Genomic DNA, 21,323 nt, shown 5'->3' with positions numbered 1-21,323 from the left:
ATAAATTAAAAAAAAAATAAAATAAATAAAATATTTTTTTTTTTTTTTTTTTTTTTTTTTTTTTTTTTTTTTTTTTTTTTCTGACAATATTTTGTTATTTTCTTTTTATTTTAATATTATACATAAAAAGAAAATACATATGTTATTTATATATTAACATATATAAATATACATATTATAATAAAAATAATCATATATTAATATTGCCTAAATTATACTTAAAAAAATATATTTATATTTTTTTTTTTGTATATTTCTTATATTTATATATAATATATATATATAATATATATTTATTATATAATATTTTATATAAAAAAGGAAGGTATACAAAAGAATATTATATAATATTTAATTTGAACGTATTTATTATTTATTTAATATAGATATAATATATTTATTTATATTATATAAAAACAAAATATAATTTATATATTAATAAAAATATGAAGTCAAAAAAAAGGTTGCAAATTAAAAAAGGAAAAAATTCAACATGCAAATATAATGATCAAGAAAAGAACAAAAAGCATATTACAGAGAGAACAGATGATTTGCATTTAGGTCTTACAGAAGGTAATAATAATAAAAAAATATAATATATATATATTATATATATAAATAGAATATATAATATATAATATATACATAATATATAATATATATATAATTATATTGAATTTTTTGTATGTATGATAAATATATATTATTAATTTATATATATAATAAATTTATATATTTTAATATATTTGACATATAATTTGAAGAAGTATAATATTATTTATATAATATATATATATAGAATATTTTAATGAATTTTTTTTAATTAAATTTATTTTAATTTATATATATATTCTATTTATATTTATCTATTATATAGTATTCTTATTTTATTTTTTATTTCTTTTTTTTTAATAAAATTATTTTTTTTAATATATTATAAGTATATATTTTTTTGTAGTCTTTTTATTAATAATTTTATAAATATATAATTTTATTTTTTTTATATCTTATATAATATGTTATAATAATAACATTAAAATTGTAAATACAACCAATATATATATATTAAATAATATTTTAATATATTATTTGATTTTATATAATAAATCTGGTTATATATATATATATATATATATAATTTATATGTAATTTTTTTTTTGTTTTTTGTTGGTTGTAAAGGGTTATTTATTTTAATTCATGTAAAATATAATTATATATAAATATATTTATATATAATATAATGTGAATAAATACATATTATAATTTATATAATCCCATTATCAAAATGAAGATTATTCATTTATTTATGTTTCCTTAATTTTAATGTCTTTATAAAAATATAAATATTTTTTCTTTTTTTTTTTTTTTTTTATTTATATTTATAAATTTTAGTAGAACAGAATATAAGTAATGTAAAAGAAGAAGAAAATGTATTAGTTGTTGATAAAAGTAACGAATTGAATACTATTGCATGCAATGAGAAAAATATTGGATTAGAAGATAAAGAAAATTTTCTAGTTAATATAAATAAGAATTATGTATCTGAAACTACTGATAATTTATCATCAGAGTGTAAAGAGACAAAAAAAATTGAAAAAGATATAAATTCTGATAAATTAGATGAAGAAAATAATAATACAAAAGATAATATTATTGTTAATAATATGAAAAATGCGTCTGATAAAAAAGGTGGTATTTTCACCACGGTTTTCGGTTTATTAAATGATAAGCATATAAAAGATATTGATGAAAAAAAGGAATTAAGTGAATTAAACAAATTAAATGAATTAAACGAATTAAATGAATTAAACGAATTAAATGAATTAAATGAATTAAATGAATTAAATCATAATAGTAATAATGCTTTAAAAAATAATAATAACATAGATATAACTTATAATATTGATAATAAAGAAAGCAAAATATTAAACAGTGAAAATAATTTGGTTGATGAAAATTCATTACGTAGTCCTATTACAAATGAAAATTATCAAAATGGTCAAGATGTAAATATTACTGTGAACAAAAGAAGAAGTAAAAAGTTAATTGAAAAGAATCCTGATGAAAAAACGAACACAAGAAAATTAAGAAAAAAATCTGTGAGAAAAAGTAAAAATGATATATTATATCCTTTGAATGCCGAACTTGTAGAACAAGTTGATTATGTTAAAAAGGAAATTACAGATGAAAATATTGAGGTAAAAAATGAATTGTCTATAGAAAATAATGAAATGAATTTAAGTTCTATACAAGATGAAAATATAAAAAATATCAATTATGTCAAAAATGAATATAATAACGAAACAAAAGATATCATTGAATCAAATAACGAGTTAGAGAATAAAAAAATATCGCACAATGAAACGAATGATTTAAAAAATGACGCTTTGATTGTAATGCCAGAAAAATCTTTAAATAATTATATAAATAATGATTTAGAAAAATCTACTGGTAGTCCTATGAATAGTTTATCACAAAGTAATATAAATACTGAGAATACTTTAATGAGTAATAATGATATTATTAATAAAGTCAATCCCCAAGGGGACGTTATTATGGATGATCAAGTATCATCACAATTAAATTGTGCAAATGTTATGGATGTAACATCAAAGGTGATAAGAAGAAGGAGGACTAAAAGTAAGAAAAAATCAATCGAAAAAGACATAAAAGGTAGTAATGAAATTCTCTTGTTACAAGATATAGAAAATAATAATAGTATCAGTATTAATGGTAATGATAGAAGAAGTACCAATTTATATATCGAAGGTGCTGAAACTACTAATATTACTACAAGCGAATTAATACCAGAAAATGCTTTAGCAGTAACTTTTACAAGTGAACGTAAAAGAAGGGGAAGAAAAAAAAAAGACCCAAACAATTTCGATTTTCTAATTGAACCCCTTTCAAAAGAAAAAAGAAATAGTCTTGTAGTCGAAAAGAGAATTATACCTAGAGATAATGAACCTACAAGAATTCGAAAAAGTGAAACAAGAGGAAGAGAATTATTTGATAATATGGATGAACATGACCTAAATCTTGTACATAAATTAAGTGAAAGAAAAAATAGAACAAGTAATATTGTTAATCATTTATTGCCGTTTAGAAGATCAAGAAATTTTTATGATACTGAATCATCTGATAATGATGAGGAAGAATATAGAAGATATAAGAGAAGATATATAAACCCAATTGAACGATCTAATAGAGTTAGAAATAATTTTAGACGTAAACAACTAGGAAAAGAAGGATTTTTAGAAAACATAGATAGGAGACTTTTTCCAAATGAAAATTTTATGGTTAAAGAAGAATTTATGGATAATGTTAATAGCATAAATACTGTATTTAATTTTAATCATGAATTTTTAAAATTTTTACGTAAAGTAAGTAGATTTGAAGATATTAATTATGATGCCATGTTGAAATTTTTAGGAGATATACAAATAAAATTATCACGTAGTATTCGAGACGAATTTCCTCCTGAATTTTTTGAAACTCACCATGCGAACGAATCTTTTTACGCTATGAGTCATATAGTTGATATTTTGAATAATAATAATGAAATTCTGACCAAGTTGAACCAATTGGAATACAAGTTTTATTATGATTATTTAAAAAATAAATCAATTGAAAATATATATAATAATAATTCTAATTCGAATGATAAGGTTGTTAATAATAATAAACAAGAAGGTGCAAACTGGAATATATCTGCACGTGACATAACTAATGAGACTGCATATTCAAGTGGACAATATCGTAATGGTGAAGAAGGAGGTAGAGAAATTTTTGAAATATCTAGAAATGAATGTAATATTACTTCAACTAATTCTAATAATGAATTTTTAGGATCACATGATCTACATATAAATGGAAATGAAACAAAAGGTGGAGAAAAGGACATCTTATCAAATGATATGAAAGAGAAATATGATGTATATGTGAATGGTGATACAATTAATAATAACAATAATAATAACAATAATAATGATAATAATAATAATAATAATATTTATATTGGAGATAGTGTAAGTACAACCATCCGTCATAGTAATAATCATACGGAGAATATTACCGAAACAAGTATTAATAAAAAGAAGGATCAATGCGAAGATGGAAATAATAATGATAATGAAAATGATGATATATCTAGGAGAATTATGGAATTGGAGAATGAAAAGAATAATGGCTCTATACGAGATGATGTGCAAAATGTAGACGCAACACATAAATTAAGTATGCAGAATAGAATTAATTTTGTATGTGATGAACTTAACCATTTAATTAAAAAAACTTTGAAAAGTGAAGTAGAAACAAATGGTAGCTTCATGGGTCGACGATATGAAAATATATCAGAAAGAACATTATATAAAGATTATGTATCTACTAATTTATATAGAAGTAAAATAGTAAAGGTTGATGAATATGCAAATGAAGGAATACAAGGAAAAAAATTTGAAGAAGATAATGGAAAAAGAAGAAGAAGAAGAAGGCGACGAAGAAGAAATGAAGGAAACAATGAAGATATTGTAACTTCATCATATAATAATGATACAAAAAATATTGAAGGAATTATGATGGTCAAATATTCTGATTATTTTAGAAAGTTAAATGAGATAACTCCAAATAGAATAGAATATGAAAAGAATTATAATCGTGAAGAAAGTAGTTGTTCATCATCAGATGAGTCGTCTAATTACAATTATGTATGTAAAAAAAGAAGAAATGACAATAATGATTTGAATAAAAAAGATATTACGGACAACCAAGAATATGAGAATAATAAGGATAAACTTAATTTGACTTTTGAAAATATCAATGAAGTTCATAATCAAAAGGAGGAAATGGCTGATGAAAATGAACATAATTTAAGTACATCAAAATGTAATAATATAGAAAATGACGAAGTTAATGTCTATAGGGAAGATACAAATATGCATTTAAACAATGAGTTAAAAAATGATAATATGAAAGAAAAAAATGAAAATAATAACAATGATAGGTGCAGTAAGGATAAAATTTCATGTGATATGGATTGTTATAAGATAAAGGAAGAACAAATTGATACAAAAAATGGGAATAATACTTATATAACAAGTAATGAAACAAGTAAGGAGACATTAAATATACACGAATTAAACCATAATGATAAAAATTTTGTTAATCATCCTAATTGTACTTTACAAGATATAATTTTTGATAATACTAAAAGTAATAATATAAATTATAATAGCGAAAGAAGAGATGGAGTAATAGACGATGTACATGCAGGTACAACTGATAAAGAAGAGGAAGATAATGAAAACATAACACATGGAGATAGTATTTTAAATGATAATGATATTGTTAATATTAATAATAATACTACCGAATTAGAAAGAAACAGAAGATCAACACATATTAATAATAATGATTCATTAGTAAGAATAGAATGTGCACATTCCTTAAGATATCCAACAGAACATCAAGTTTTTCAGAATAACGAAGAAGATTTTTGGAAAACAAAAGAATTTAAAAAAAATTATACAGATTGTTACAATTTAAATATAGATTGTAATGCTGCTATAGAGAATATGACGAGATATGAACGTGAACAAACTATTAGCAATTTATTGAAGGATACATTTAATCTTAAGGATGAAGATTATTCTAATTTAAATATGGATAAAACACAAAAAGAAATTTTAAACTGCTTAAGAATGATATCAAGAATAAAAAAAATATTTTTTGATGAATGCTCTAAAATGATAAATAATCAAATATCTGTTTTAGAAAGAAATTATAGAATTCCTGACTGTTCATTGACTTTATTAAAAAATACATTTGGATATAATGAAAATGAAAATTGATTTCAGAAAAAAGCATATATATATAAATATATATATAAATATATATATATATATATATATATATATATATATATATATTTAATATTTAAATTTTTTCTTATACAGTATTTTCAATATATATATATATATATATATATATATATATATATATATATAATATTTATGTGTTATATAAAATAACATGAAGAATATATTTTTCACTTATTATTTATGAATTTTTTTATATTTAATTTTTTTTTTTTTTTCATATTTTTTTTCATTCATATAATATATAAAACCTAAATAAAAATTAAAACATTAGAATAATAAATAAAATAATAAGATAATTTGGTTAAAACTGGAATGAATATTATATATATATATATTAATGAATTTTATTTTTTTAAATGTATATAGGGTTGATAATAACCTTAAGCATAAAGGATTACTACTTTTTTATTAATTCTTAATTTTTACATAATAATAATTGTAATAGTAATTATGCAAAAAAATTTATAATTTAAAAATTTCTACTATTCAGTTAAAAATATAAGTTATAAAATATATATGATTATTGTTAGTTCATTAGCATATATATATATATATATATATATATGTAGTGAGTGAAAAAATAAAACATTATACATTAAATGATAAAAAATTGTTAAAAATAAAATAACGATAATGAAATAAAATAAAATATTAAATATATATACATGTTTTGTATATAAATATAATATGAATACTTTTGAAATATGCTTTATTTTATATATAATATTACCGTGTATTTGTATTTATATATATATATATTTTGTTCTTTAATATGTGCTACTTTTTTTTTATATAAAATAATATATAGATTTATCTTAATTTACATATAAGTAATTTTAAATATATATTATAAAACTCATTTACATATTTTTTTTTTTTTTTTGTTGTGTGAAAAAAAATGCAGAAGGTGTTTTAAAGTTTATCTAAATATTGATCTAATTGTGGCATTTCAACTTTAATACCTTTTCTTTCTCTAATGTTCATAATAATTTTGTATGAGTTTTTGTTTGAATCAAATGGATCGTCATATAATACAGACCAGTGATCAAAGACACATTGTGGGAAAGCTTGACCAGATGTAGCAGCACGTAAAGCTGAGGTGAAACCAAATGATTCCGAGACAGGTAAGTGAGATTGTATTTTTAATAATGGAGTACCTAGTTTTTGTTCTTCTGATATAACAATACCTCTTCTTTTGTTCAAAACACCATAAACACCACTAACAACATCTTGTGGGCAACTAATATCGACAAGATAGATTGGTTCAACTAATCTTGGGAAAGCTGTTAATTCACATGCATATATACATTTTTTACATGCAGGCATAATTTGTCCAGCACCTCTGTGGATAGCATCAGCGTGCATATGAACATCTAACATTCTGAATTCAATACCTCTCATATTTTCTTCACATAAAACACCTTCTTTGGATGCCCATTGGAAAGCTGCAACACAATGTACTTTAATTTCGTTCATATATTGGATACCACTTGTGTTATCTGTTAACAAGTTAGGACCGATAGTTTCTGGACCGAATGCCCATATTTTAAGAGCTAAGTTCTTATCCCATTGAAAGTTGCTATGTAAGTAGTTTGCTCTGGTTTTTGGATCATCTTTATCTGATACTTTATTTTTATCTATAGCTTCTGGTAAACCTTCAGCTAATGGATAAGCTTTCATGAATAAACGATTGTGTTTGTTTGGTGATTTTCCTAAACAAGTTATGGTAGATTCTTCTGTTACTGTTTCTCTGTATGAGACAACTGGATCAGATACAATAAAATCAATTTGTGCATATTCATCTTTTAAATCTTTCAAACATATTTCTATATGTAATTCACCACAACCAGATATAATGTGTTCTCCACTTTCATCGGTAGTACATAATACTAATGGATCAGATTTTGCTAATTTCTTAAGACCATCAACCAATTTTGGTAATTGTTTACTATCTTTTGGTTTGACAGCAACACGCACGACAGGGGAGACACTGTATTTCATATCAGCAATATTGTGAGCTTCTTTAAAGGTAGTAATAGTACCTGATTTTACTATATATTGATCTACACCAACTAAACAACATGTGTTACCACATGGAACATCTTGTACTTGTTCAGTATATCTACCCATCATTAAAACAGTTCTCTGAATATTCTTTTCATACAAATCTGTTTTTTCACCTGGAACATAGTGTGGTCCTTGTATTCTAACTTTTTGTCCTGTTGCAACAGTACCTGAAAAGACACGACCAAAAGCATAAAATCTACCCTTATCTGATGTAGGAACCATCTTTGATATATACATCATTAATGGACCATTAGGATCACAATTACGGATGGCATTAGCTGCTTCATCATCCATTGGACCTTCATATAAGTTTTCAACACGGTATTTTTGTGCATCAGCTGGAGAAGGTAAGTGTGTAACAATCATTTCTAATAATGTATCACCTGCTGGTAACCACAATTGCATAGCTTTTTTTAAAAGTTGTTTTCCAGTCAATAATTTGTCGTCTCCTTTTAATTCAACACCAATATTTGTTAACATTTTAGAATATTTTTCTTTATCATCGTTCATGATAGATTGACACAAGTTTAAAATTGGTTCCATAATAAATTGACAGAAACCTCTTTTATATCCTTCTTGTTGATTCTTAGACCATTTTTTAGTTTTGGCATCATAAAAACTGTTACCCCATAAACGTTGCATCATTTTCTTTTTCTCGATACCAAATTTTTTGGAATAGATTCTTGAAAAGGTTTCTAAGGTAAATGCCCATCCTTGTAAACCAGAACCAAAAGATACAGTACCTTTTTCTGGATATACTTGAATATCACCCATTAATTTGTCAGTATAAGTAGAGATAATGACATTAACACTTTCAATAGTTCTAGCAAATGTTTGATAAATATCTTCAACTTCCATTTGTAATTCTAATAAAGCTCTGTCAACTTTATTAACGTGTAATACAGGCTTAATTCTTTCTCCTAAGGCTTGATATAAAACAGTTTCAGTTTGTACACATACACCTTCAATAGTATCAACAACAACTAAAGCACCATCTGTAACTCTTAATGCTGCAGTAACTTCTGATGAAAAATCGACGTGCCCTGGAGAATCAATAAGGTTAATTAAAAAGGGTTTCTTTCCTTCTCCATCTTCTAAATCATGTTCAAAATACATAGATATACCAGTCGATTTAATGGTAATACATCTTTCTTGTTCATCTTGCCTAGTATCAGTAAAACGAGCATCTCCAGCATTCTTACTAGATATAATACCAGCCTTAGAAACTAGAGAATCTGTTAATGTTGATTTCCCGTGGTCGACATGTGCTATAACAGACATGTTCCTAATTTGTTTGGTTTTGTTCATGATCTCACGAACTTGATCTACTGTAAAGTTCACCATTTTGCTATCAGTTTTTTTTTTTTTTTTTTTTTTATAAATAAATTAAATATGTGTTATAAATTTTTTTCTTCGATAATATAAATATATAAATATATATATATTTAAATAATATTAATATAAGCAAGAAATTACTTTTTTAAAAATAAATATATATTAATATAATATATATATATATATGTATTTTATTTTTTTTAATATTAATATAAAAAGTATTTACAAATCCTTTTTTTATTATTTTCTTATTAAATTTATAAACAAGATATAATTATATAATTTCTTTATTTTTTCTATTATTCATATATAAATTTTAAAATTTGTTTTTAAAAAAAAAAAAAAAAATAATACAGAATATTTAATTTTCACAAAATATAATTTTGCTGATGTTTAATATTTTTATTATATAACTTATTCAACAGTTTTTTTTTTCTTATAATTATCATTTTTATTATAAAAATTAGTATATATATTATTTATAAAATATATCTTCTTGTTTTTATAATATTAAATTGTATAAAAGATAAAAAAAAAAAAAAATAATTAAATAAAACATAAATAAAAATAAAAATAAAAATTTACATATAAATATATAAGTTAAATGTATTTTTTTTTTTTTTTTTATACGTAATAAAATTTATAAGAAAAATGTTATATATGTTACAAAAAACTGTGCTTATTAATAAAAAAAAAGAACATACTTATATATAATATGTATATTTACATAATATAAAATGATATAATATATACATCATATATACATTAAATATATATTTTATTATAAATTCTTAATGATATTACAAAGTATGTAAAAAAATAATGTTAAAAATATTATATTTATTATATATACATATATATATATATATATTATATAGTAAGATCCATAAAAATGTATATTTTATATATAGGTAAAAATATATATATATATATATATTATTATTATATAATAAAAATATATTAAAATTTTTTAAAAATTTATATAATATTTATGAGAATAATTTTTTATATTCGTATTACTTTTTATATACACATAAAAAAATAAGGATATCCATAGAAATAAGTATATTATTTATTACATATATATAATATATATATATATATAATATATGCATTAAAAAAATATATATAATATTATATATAATATGTTTATATACACAATAAATTATATTTTTATAAAAAAAAAAAAAAAAAAAAAAAAAAGAGGGAAGTTCATATATTATATATATTTCTTAGTTATACAATAATATATTGAACTAACATTTATTTGCTTATTTAACTTTTCAGTGCAAATAAAAAAAATATTGAAATTATATATTTTTTTCTTATATAAACATTATTGTAGAGAATTTTAATATAGAGCACTATAAGAAAAGGAGGGGATATAATAATATATATTATTCATGAATATTATGTAAAGTATATAATATATATATTCTATCTACGCTCAAAGGGGTATATATATGTATATAATATATGGATTATTTAATAAAAAAAAATAATATATATATATTTTATTATTTAACAATATGATGTTATGTATTATAATAATTAAATATTTTTTAACAATAATTATTACATATTTTTCCATATGTATTTCAAAGAATGTATATAAATATATATTTATATTATATATATATATATATATATATATAAGATTTATATAAATTGAAAAAAAATAATAAATCATAATAAAACAATTTTATATACTTAAATATTTAACAGTTTTATTAAAATATTAACATATATATGTTATTTGAATTATATTTGTAGAAGATAATTTTTTTTTCAAAATATTCAATGTATAATTTTATAGGTTATAAAAAAAATATTTTAATATATTTATAAATAATTTTTAAATAATTTTTAAATATTCTTAAATATAAAATGAAAGTGTAATGATTACACATAAATATTGTATACATATATATGTATAATAAACTGTTAAAAATTATTTTAAGAATTTTTTATTTTTATTTTTCTCAAATAAAATTATTGATAAATTTTACAAACAGTTTATTTGGTTCATTAAATAATTATATGTTGTTGTGTATTATTTTTTATGATTACTATATTTAATAATAATTTGTAATTATTAATATTAATATAATCATGACAAACAAAAAAACTTAATATAGACATTGAAATTATTAAAAAAATGAATTTGTAAAGGAAATATATATATATATATATATATATATATATATATATATATATATATTGTTCTTAATAATTTATAATGAGGATCATATACTTTATTCTTTCAATTTTTATGTTTTTCATTCTTTTCCTTCATTTTAAAATAAATGTAACGTATTCTTAAAAATAAATAATTGGTGAAACACACAAGGGAATATTATTCAAGATATATTTCCATGTTCACATTATTTATGGATTAATAGAACAATAAATTAAATATAGAAATCTTATTATAATGATGATTTTATAAATAGATAACACTTTTGAAATTCTTTTCTTTTTTCCTAATTTTTTTGGATAATTATAATATATATATATATATATATATATATATTTGTGTATGTGGAATAATATATAATACTTAATATTTCTTTATATTATATATATATATATATATATATTCAAAATATTGTTAATAGTATCATATATATAACGTATTAATATATTTATTCAAACTTTTACAATTAAAATATTATATTTATATATATATATTTTTATATATATATATTTTTTTTTTTTTTTTATAATATTATCTTATATATTACGAAATATATAAAATGTATAGATATTTACATGTAATTATTCATTGTAAAAGTTTTTTATTTTGTGGTGACCTTTAATATATGAATAGGTTATACACATAGAAAAAAATATATAATTAAAGATACATAAATGTATGTATATATATATATATATATATATATATATATGGTTAATATATTTTATTATTTATTTTTTTATGACTTTTTATTTATATTTATTAAAAAAAAAATGTTTTCTTTAATTAAGTCAGTTTTTTCTAACATACAGAATGAGGATGATTTAAAAATATTAATTATAGGTGAAGGAGGCTCAGGTAAAAGTTCATTATTTAATTTAATTAGTAGCTATAATAATAAAAGTAAATATGAAATATTAAATACATCCTTATCAAAAAATATTAGTACATCAAACTGTGCCTTAGGTTTTAATACAACAAAAATAAGGTTACATAAAAATTGTCTCAAAATATATGACTTACAAGGAACAGAAGATAATACTATAGAGATTTATGATTGTTATTATCACGATAGTGATGTAATATTTTATGTTATTGATTCAAAATATGAGAGTCATATTTTTAAAACCATTATTTATTTATCATGTTTATCTATGAATAATGAAGTAAAGAAAAAAAAGGATAATGAACAATTCATTAAACCTATTATTATACTAGCTAATAAATCTGATGATGGAACATCTTTCTTTTCAGCTCCTTGTATATCAAATTATATAAAATCTATAGATATTTATAAAAATGATACCTTTTGGCAGTATGCTTTATCAAATGATAATATCTTTTTAAATTACTATCTAAATGCTTTATATGATGAATTATGCAACTATTTTTTGATACATAATATTTCCTTGGAAGACTTTTTAAAAGAACAATCCATACATACATATAATGATAATAATAAAAATAGTGATGATCATTTAAATATTCAAGATAAAAAAAAAATGGATAATCTTATTAATGATATTAAGCAAAAGAACAAAATTTCTTTAACAATAAATGATATAGAAAATAATAAAATACTAATGAATCTATTGAAACAAATAATAAATCAGAATATTATTAATTATAAAAATATGCCAATAGAAGTCTACAATATTAGTGTACATAATAATAAAGGAATTTACGAAATACTTCTATCTCTTTTTGAAAAAAAATATCAAAGTAAATATGATAAAAAATATACAAATGAAACCATAAAACAAGAAAATTCTAATACTGAAGTAGTAGGAACAAGATCAAAAAAAAAAGAAACAAAAGTTGAAGATAATATTAATACACAACAACAAACAATTACATATTCGAATTCATCCAAAAATAAATTGTATAATGGATCAAATAATAATTTAAACAATCAAAGTTTTTTATATACCCACCCAAATGATACAATTATAATAGAAAGTGAAAATAATGACACCAATGGTTCCTCACAAAATAATAATTTTCTTATGTATGAATATGATAATAAAGGAATTAATTTATTTATCGACCATATGCAATATTTATACTTTAATAAGGAACATGATATGGAAACCTTTCCAGAAGATTTATATTTATGGAAGCAAGATAATTTAAAATATAAAAAAGAACTTAACTGTTCAAAGAAAAAAAAAAAAAAAATATTAAATGGAATACAAGAAAAAATAAATGTAAAAGAAATAGGACAGCATGAACAATATGATGACCCCAAACTTTTAAAGGAGGGCACAAAGGAATTAGAAGAAAAATGTATAATAGAAAAAGAAAGTGATAATATATCTAACGAAACATATAAAAAAAATATAAATTTAGACAATAAAGCAGTAGAAACCAAAAGAGAAGATGATGAAAATATTTTATTTATGCATAATCCAAATCGAATAGAAAATAAAAACATAAGCTTAACAAATAATTCTATAAATAATCCAATAGAAGTAAAACAAAATACCATGATAATACAATCCTTTTCTGATGACAAAGCAACTAGTGTGATACAAAATGATACACCAATTAAAGAAAGAAATTGTGATGATTATGATGTAGAGAAAAAAATAGATCATATGAAAACTATAGATGAGAATTTAAAGGATAAAGAAAGAAAAGTTACAAATTCATTTCTTGTGGAAGGAAGTACTTATGAAGTAGGAGAAGAAGATGAAACTAAAGAAGAAGACGAAGAAATATACAAAGGTATACAAAAAGAAATTTATTTCGAAAAGATAGAAAAGGAAAAAAATAATTTAAATGATAACATGAAAAAAGGACGAATAGAAGAACAAACTGATGAACAATATGACAACACTTATATAGAAAATAAAAAAATAAATGATGCTTCAGATAATAATCAAATGAAAAAAAAAAGTTATATTGAAAAATGTGTTGATAAAACAAATTGTTCAAATAATTATAACTCTATTAATAAAAAATATAATGATCATGATAAAACAAATTATATTTATAAAAATAAAATAAATAAAAAAAGGTATACTATTATAGAAAAAATTAAAAAAAAAAAAAAAAAATTTTTGTTTAAAAAAAAGGAACTTATGAACAACACAGATGAAAATTCTAGTAATTCTGTGGAAGATGTTAATACAATGAATATAATGCGAATAGATTCGTTGAATGAAATATGAAAATAAAAAATGAAAATCTTTCTTTATTCTTTAACATTTTTACCTACACAATTTGATAAAATAATTATCCATTCAGTGTTTAATTGTATATATATATATATATATATATATATATATATATATATTTATGTGAATATTTTTTTTTGTGTTTTGATATTATGATTTATATAATTATTTTATTATATCCTCATTATATCCTAATTTTTTTTCTCATTTCATTTTATTTTATTATTTATTATTTTATTTTATTTTATTTTATTTTTTTTTTGTTATTTTAATATTCTTATAATATAACCTTCATTTTTTTCTATAACTCCACATAAATTTAATAAGATTTTATTATAATACAATAAAAATAAAGGAACATATAAATATATATATATATATATATATATATTTTTATGTGTGTGTAAATATTTTTATTTTTATCAATATGTATTTTCCACTATAATAGATGTTGATGAGCCTAGGTAATTATTTATAGAAGCACAACCTAATTTCATATCATAATTCTTTAAAACTGTTATTAATGACATGACAATTCTTGAACCAGATACAGCAGTAGGATGACCTAAGGATAGGGCTCCACCATTTATGTTTACATTAGATAGATCTATATTTAATTTGTTCATAGCAAAAATAACATTAAGAGCTGATAATTCATTAATTTCATAATAATCAACAGATGATTTATTTATTTTCTTTAAACATTTTTCTATACTATAAGGAATACTAAAAGGAAATTCATCCGGATATACCGAAGTATTATCATATGTAATAATTTCTGCTATTGGGTTTATTTCTAATTCTTTTAATTTATTTTCACTCATTAATACAAGAGCACATGCTCCATCAGCAAATGGTGCTATATTATAATTGGTTATTATGGATTCACTATTTAAATTACAAATTTTATCTATATTATAATTTTTATATATTTCATCAGAATCTATTACAGATTTTTCGACTTGTATTTTATTTTTTTTTTTTTGTACTACTAATGGAAATATCTCTTGTTGAATTAAATTTTCACTATATGCATTAGCAGTTCTTTTAAAAGAATTTATAACATATTCATCTAAATCAACTCTTGGTATATTAAATTTTTTACAAAACATTTCCAGGGTATTATTTGTTTTCAACTCTTTATTATTCACCATAAAATCATAACCATCATATATAATACTATCTCTTAATATATTGTTACCTAAACTATATTTCTCAGTTCTCAGGTTTTTTAAAAAATATGGACTTTGAGACATTGATTCCATTGAACCTACAATACAAGTATCTTTGCCTCCCCTAATTAGATCATATCCAATGGTAATAGAATCTAAACCACTACAGCACAGATTATTTACAAGGTGAGTTTTTGTATTTATATGCATACCTAAATAATTATGTAATATAAAAAAAAAAATACATATATATATATATATATATATGTGGGCATAATTATATTTTGTATGTACCGGTTGATATGGCAATTTTCTGAAGAGGTACTGGACCACAACCACTAGAAAATGATTGACCAAAAATTAAGCAATCAACGTGTTCTTTCTCTATTTGACTTCTCTCAAGAGCTTTTAAAATAGTAGCACAAGCTAAAATAAAAAAGAAATTATATATATATATATATATAAATATATATATATATATATATATATATTAAAAAAATATAAGAATAAACACATATATTTTATGCTTTATCTACGACAATTTTTTTATTATATCATTTTTGAAAAGAACCTAATTTATGAACTGGTATATGCGAAATACTTCCTCCTAATGCGCCAATGGGAGTTCTAGCGTAACCAACAATAAAAACCTTTCTCAGGTTATTTATTAACATGTTTATATTAATGTACAAAAAAATAAAGAAATAAAATAAATACCTATTATTATTACATTATCTCATAACATGGTTTTTTATATATATATGTACTAGGTAATTATTATAATATATATATATAAAAATTGAATACACACTACAAACATAAATAATGTATATTTAAAAGAATTAATATATAGATACATATTTATATCATCTAATTATATTTTTTATATATTAAATCATTCAATATTTAGATGTGTTAACCAAAAAAAAAATAAAAAAAAATAAAAAAAAATAATAAAATAATGTAAAGATAGATCTACCTTTATGATATTATATTAACTTTTGTAGCTATAGAAAAATTATACGAAAATATATACATATTGGAATATAAATAAATATACATATATATATATATATATATATATATTGTGAAAAAATATATAATATATATTATAAAATATACACGTTTTAATATAATTTTTCTTTTTTCACTAATATCATTTATGTAATAAATCATATAATTTTTTATAATAAATTTAAAAATATATTTTTTATCATTTATATGATGAACTATTTAAAATAGAACAAAAGATTATAAAACAAAGGGAGGAAACATAAGAAAAAAAAGAAAAAAAAAAGAATAGATGTATATAACAGATACGCAAATGTAATTATTTCAATTTATTATATATATGTAAAAGATAAAAGAAAATGTTATATGAAACAAAATGTGAATTATATTAGAAGAATAATATGAATATTTCTCAAACAAGAAGATTACATATGGTTTTATATAATGGAATATGATTGAAAGTATATATATATATATATATATATATATGTATAATATTACACTAAAAATATTACAAAATATAAAATCACTTTATAATATTATATATATATATATATATATGTGCATATACTTTTTTATAATGTGGAAGGGTATTGTGTTAAGGTATAAAAATGTGAGTGGTCATGTTACATTCAAAATGAATGATATAGAGTTTAAAAAGTTACAAATGAAATGGAATGATATAAACATAAATTTTAATATGTGTGATGTAGTTCCAAGTAATAAGAGTAATAAAGAAAAGTTAGAAATAAAAAGTCTTAATTTAATAAAACATATGAATAAAAATAAATACGATTTTGTAGTATTTGGTATTGGATATGTTGATTATGATAAAATTTTAAAAACCTTTAATAGAGCCAATTTAATTCAAAGAAGAATGATTGATTCTATTCATGTGAATTTAAAAAAGGTGAATGGTCAATATATATCAATAATACAACAATGTTTATTATTAAATATACCACACTTTTGTTTAGGTAGGGATAGATTAACAGAATTGACGAGTATAGGAACAGCATTATTTAGTAGTCCTAAAGAAATACTATCCATTTTGTATTACTTTCTTATTAACAGTGAAGACGAAATGACAAAAAGGGAATTAAAACAAGAAGACACAATAAAAAATAAAACAAAAAATAATAATAATAATAATAATGATAATATGGAATATAATTTAGAATATAATTCACCAAATTTTTATAAAGCCTTAATTACAGAAAATGCTCTTTATTTGTTATATAACCTTCATGCTAGTTTATTAAAAATATTAAAATCAAAATATTATAATCCACCATATGTTAATAATAGTGAACAGTATGATAAATATATGAATTATGGAAAGGAAAAAAAAAATAATAAATATTATAAACAAAAGTTCTTATCATTTTTTAATGAAACTACATATGACAAAATAAATATGTTAAGAAATCAAATAAAGAAATCAGAAATTTATAATGATTTTTATATACCTGCAGAAAAAAAAAATGTAAATATTTTAATTATATGTGATAGTGTATGTATAGATTATTTTTATCATTTGGTTCAAACTAATTTACCATATTGGCATAATGTCAATCCTTTTTATAATGAATTATTTTCATTAGAAAAAAAAAATACATATAAATTTACTCTTTCTATATTTCTATTTATAATTGCTCCAATAGCTTGGACATTAACATTTTTATTAAAATGGTTCTACAATTTATGGATAGAATATTTTACTAAGGGTAAAATGATAACTGTAGGAGGAGATGCCTTTTTTAATAATTCCAAATTGATTGATCTTAATGATACAAATCAAAATATACAAGATAATTATAAACAATTCTTAAATACATTAAATAATGATAAGGCTCAATTCGAAACCATTAGTTTACTTGGAGGATTATTACAGTGGTATAAAAATAAAAGTAGAAACTGAAAAATAGAAAAATTATTATAAACATGTATGTATGTATGTATTTTTTTTTTTTTTTTTTTTTTTTTTTTTGTGAAAAATAAATATAAATATTTATATAAAATATATATATTATTATATATATACAATTAATTTTAATCAACTAATTTTTATTATTTTTTTTGTTAAGTTTTTTTTTTTTTTTTTTTTTAAATTTCAAAAATAAAATTATACATAATATATGTAGCAACACATAAATCACAAAAAAGGAAAAACAAAAAACTAAAAAACTAAAATTTTAACATTTATTTATAATATTTTTATTATATTTAAAAATATGATGAAACAAAAAAAAAAAAAATATATATTTTAAAAATGGTATCAAAATATACCCATATATATATATATATATATATATCATTTACAGAAAAAATAAGACATTTTAACTATTTGGTGATATCTTTTTATTTTCCTATTTTGTTTTTTTAGAATGCTTTTCTTCCTTTTTTACTCTATATTTTTCATCCTCTTTATATTTCTTTGTTGAATCATCCTTTTTTCTTGTTTGTTCTAGTTTTTTTAGATATTCATCTTTTATATTCTCCAGTTCATCCAAGTCAACGTTATCAGAAGTTTTTTTCTTCTTTTTCTCCTTTTCTTTATATTCTAATTCTTTCTGTTTTTTTTTTTTTTTTATTTCATCGGAAGAACTAGAATATTCAGATTCATAAGGTTCAGAATTTTCTTTATCTGATGATTCTTTTTTTTTTTCATTATAATATTTTTTAATATTACTTAATATTTTCAAAGTTTCATCATTAACTGTGCTTTCTCTTTTTTTAGATTTCAAATCATGTTTATTCTTTCCTTTTTGTTCTACACAACTATCTCTTCTATAATTTCCTTTATCTTTTTTTTCTTGTTTTATAAAACTAGAATTTGAACTTTCATCCGAATCATATGAATGATTCTGATCCTTTTTATTAACTCTTATCTTTTTTTTTTTTTCCCTTTCATAGTTTGAGTTTCTACTCTTATTACAGGATGAATGTGTTCCTGAATCTGAACTATAACTTATTCTTTTCAATTTATCATTCACTTTATTACTCTTATTTTTAGAAGATGAATGTTTTGATATGTTTCTTTTTAATCGATCTGAAGGTTTGTGAGCATACCTTGAATCGTCACTAGAATAATTTGAATCATCTGAATATTTTGATGTATTTTTTTTTTTTGAAATATTTTTATATTTTGTATGATTTTTGTTCTTTGATATTTTTTCCTTATTTTTATATTTCTTATGACTACTATAGTGAGAGCCACTTTTACTACTTTCGTTTGAATCAATGGATATATTAGATTTACCTGATGATCTCGAATAGCTTGATCCATCAGAATGGTATGAAGAATTATCACTACCAGACTTAGATTTACTAAAACTTGAGCTTTTTGAATTAGACCTACTATCACTTGAACGTTTTGAATTAGACCTACTATCACTTGAACGTTTTGAATTGGATTTATTATCACTTGAACTTTTTGAATTGGATCTACTATCAGTGGAGTTATTTGATACATATGAATTATCACTACTATAATCTGATGTGTAGCTACTATCATTTGAACTCATAGAAATGGATGATTTTTCATCTGAAGAAGATAACATTTCTTGACTTTCTGTATCACTAATTTGTTTTTTTCTTTCTTTCTTTTTTTTTCTTCTGTTTTTTTCATGTTTTTCTCTCTTAATTTTCTTTTTTTTCTTCTTTTCGTCTTTTTCTCTCTTAATTTCTTTTTTTTTCTTCTTCTCATTATTTTCTCTTTTAATATTAGAAGATATTATATTTTGCTCATGAACATTTTCCTTATTTTTCTTTATTTTCAGTGCTCGTTCAAAATTTTCTACTTGTTTTCTCTTCCTATCATTAAGCATATGTGTATTTTCATTAGGATCTGCATCTCTATTATTATGTATATTATATTTTTCTTGTATCTTTTTCTTTTCATAATATTCATCATATAACTTTTGTCTATAGTTCTTAATTAATTCTTCAATATTTTTACTTCCTTCTTGTCTGATTTTTTCTTCATATAATAAAACTTCCAGTTCGATTCTCCTTTTCTCAGCATGCTCAACAATTGAAAAGTCACAAGTATATTTTTTATCTACAATATTATTCATACTTACTTCATTTCTAAATTGTTCGTATTCCCTTATTGTATTTCTGGCATTACGAATATGAGCCATATTCGTTTGTATATATCCATTGGTCCCAGAACCTCTAGGAGTTTTTAAACCTATGCCGTTATACATTTTGTATTATTATATATCATAATATTTATAATAAAAAAAATTCAATTATTCTACTCCTCAGTTTATATATATATATATATATATATATATATATATTTATGTAAAGGACAAAAAAAAAAAAAAAAAAAAAAAAAAAAAAAAAAAAATTTATTAAAAAAAAAATTAAATTAAAAATATTATTTTTAATTTTATTTTTTTTTTTTTTTTTTTTTTTTTTTTTTTTTTTTTTTTTTTTTTTTTTTTTTTTTTTTTTTTTTTTTTTTTTTTTATTT

The 21,323-nt window shown here is 20.3% G+C and overlaps 6 protein-coding genes across 6 annotated transcripts; 3 read left to right on the top strand and 3 right to left on the bottom strand.

Annotated features, from left to right (window-relative positions):
• Positions 1–446: 446 nt before the first annotated feature.
• On the top strand, positions 447–5,849 carry PGSY75_1451200 (hypothetical protein; the record flags this gene model as incomplete). The annotated part of the gene is made up of 2 exons (XM_018788195.1): positions 447–573; positions 1,393–5,849. 2 exons carry the CDS (start codon positions 447–449, stop codon positions 5,847–5,849), a joined length of 4,584 nt encoding a protein of 1,527 aa, XP_018639567.1.
• A 942-nt stretch (positions 5,850–6,791) lies between these two features.
• Positions 6,792–9,290, bottom strand: PGSY75_1451100 (elongation factor 2; the record flags this gene model as incomplete). The annotated part of the gene is made up of 1 exon (XM_018788194.1): positions 6,792–9,290. One exon carries the CDS (start codon positions 9,288–9,290, stop codon positions 6,792–6,794), a length of 2,499 nt encoding a protein of 832 aa, XP_018639566.1.
• A 2,961-nt stretch (positions 9,291–12,251) lies between these two features.
• Positions 12,252–14,651, top strand: PGSY75_1451000 (hypothetical protein; the record flags this gene model as incomplete). Its single annotated transcript, XM_018788193.1, has 1 exon — positions 12,252–14,651. The coding sequence occupies one exon, from the start codon at positions 12,252–12,254 to the stop codon at positions 14,649–14,651; it is 2,400 nt and encodes a 799-aa protein (XP_018639565.1).
• Positions 14,652–15,079: 428 nt separating this feature from the next.
• PGSY75_1450900 (putative acetyl-CoA acetyltransferase) lies at positions 15,080–16,503 on the bottom strand (the record flags this gene model as incomplete). Its single annotated transcript, XM_018788192.1, has 3 exons — positions 15,080–16,041; positions 16,124–16,255; positions 16,401–16,503. The coding sequence occupies 3 exons, from the start codon at positions 16,501–16,503 to the stop codon at positions 15,080–15,082; spliced, it is 1,197 nt and encodes a 398-aa protein (XP_018639564.1).
• Positions 16,504–17,420: 917 nt separating this feature from the next.
• On the top strand, positions 17,421–18,761 carry PGSY75_1450800 (hypothetical protein; the record flags this gene model as incomplete). The annotated part of the gene is made up of 1 exon (XM_018788191.1): positions 17,421–18,761. The coding sequence occupies one exon, from the start codon at positions 17,421–17,423 to the stop codon at positions 18,759–18,761; it is 1,341 nt and encodes a 446-aa protein (XP_018639563.1).
• A 448-nt stretch (positions 18,762–19,209) lies between these two features.
• Positions 19,210–21,051, bottom strand: PGSY75_1450700 (hypothetical protein; the record flags this gene model as incomplete). Its single annotated transcript, XM_018788190.1, has 1 exon — positions 19,210–21,051. The coding sequence occupies one exon, from the start codon at positions 21,049–21,051 to the stop codon at positions 19,210–19,212; it is 1,842 nt and encodes a 613-aa protein (XP_018639562.1).
• Between the last annotated feature and the right edge of the window lie 272 nt (positions 21,052–21,323).

Source organism: Plasmodium gaboni, chromosome 14, assembly GCF_001602025.1.
Source record: "Plasmodium gaboni strain SY75 chromosome 14, whole genome shotgun sequence".
Taxonomy (NCBI): Eukaryota; Apicomplexa; class Aconoidasida; order Haemosporida; family Plasmodiidae; genus Plasmodium; species Plasmodium gaboni.
The sequence above is the reverse complement of the archived record's forward strand: the minus strand, read 5'-3'. Positions and strand labels throughout refer to the sequence as shown.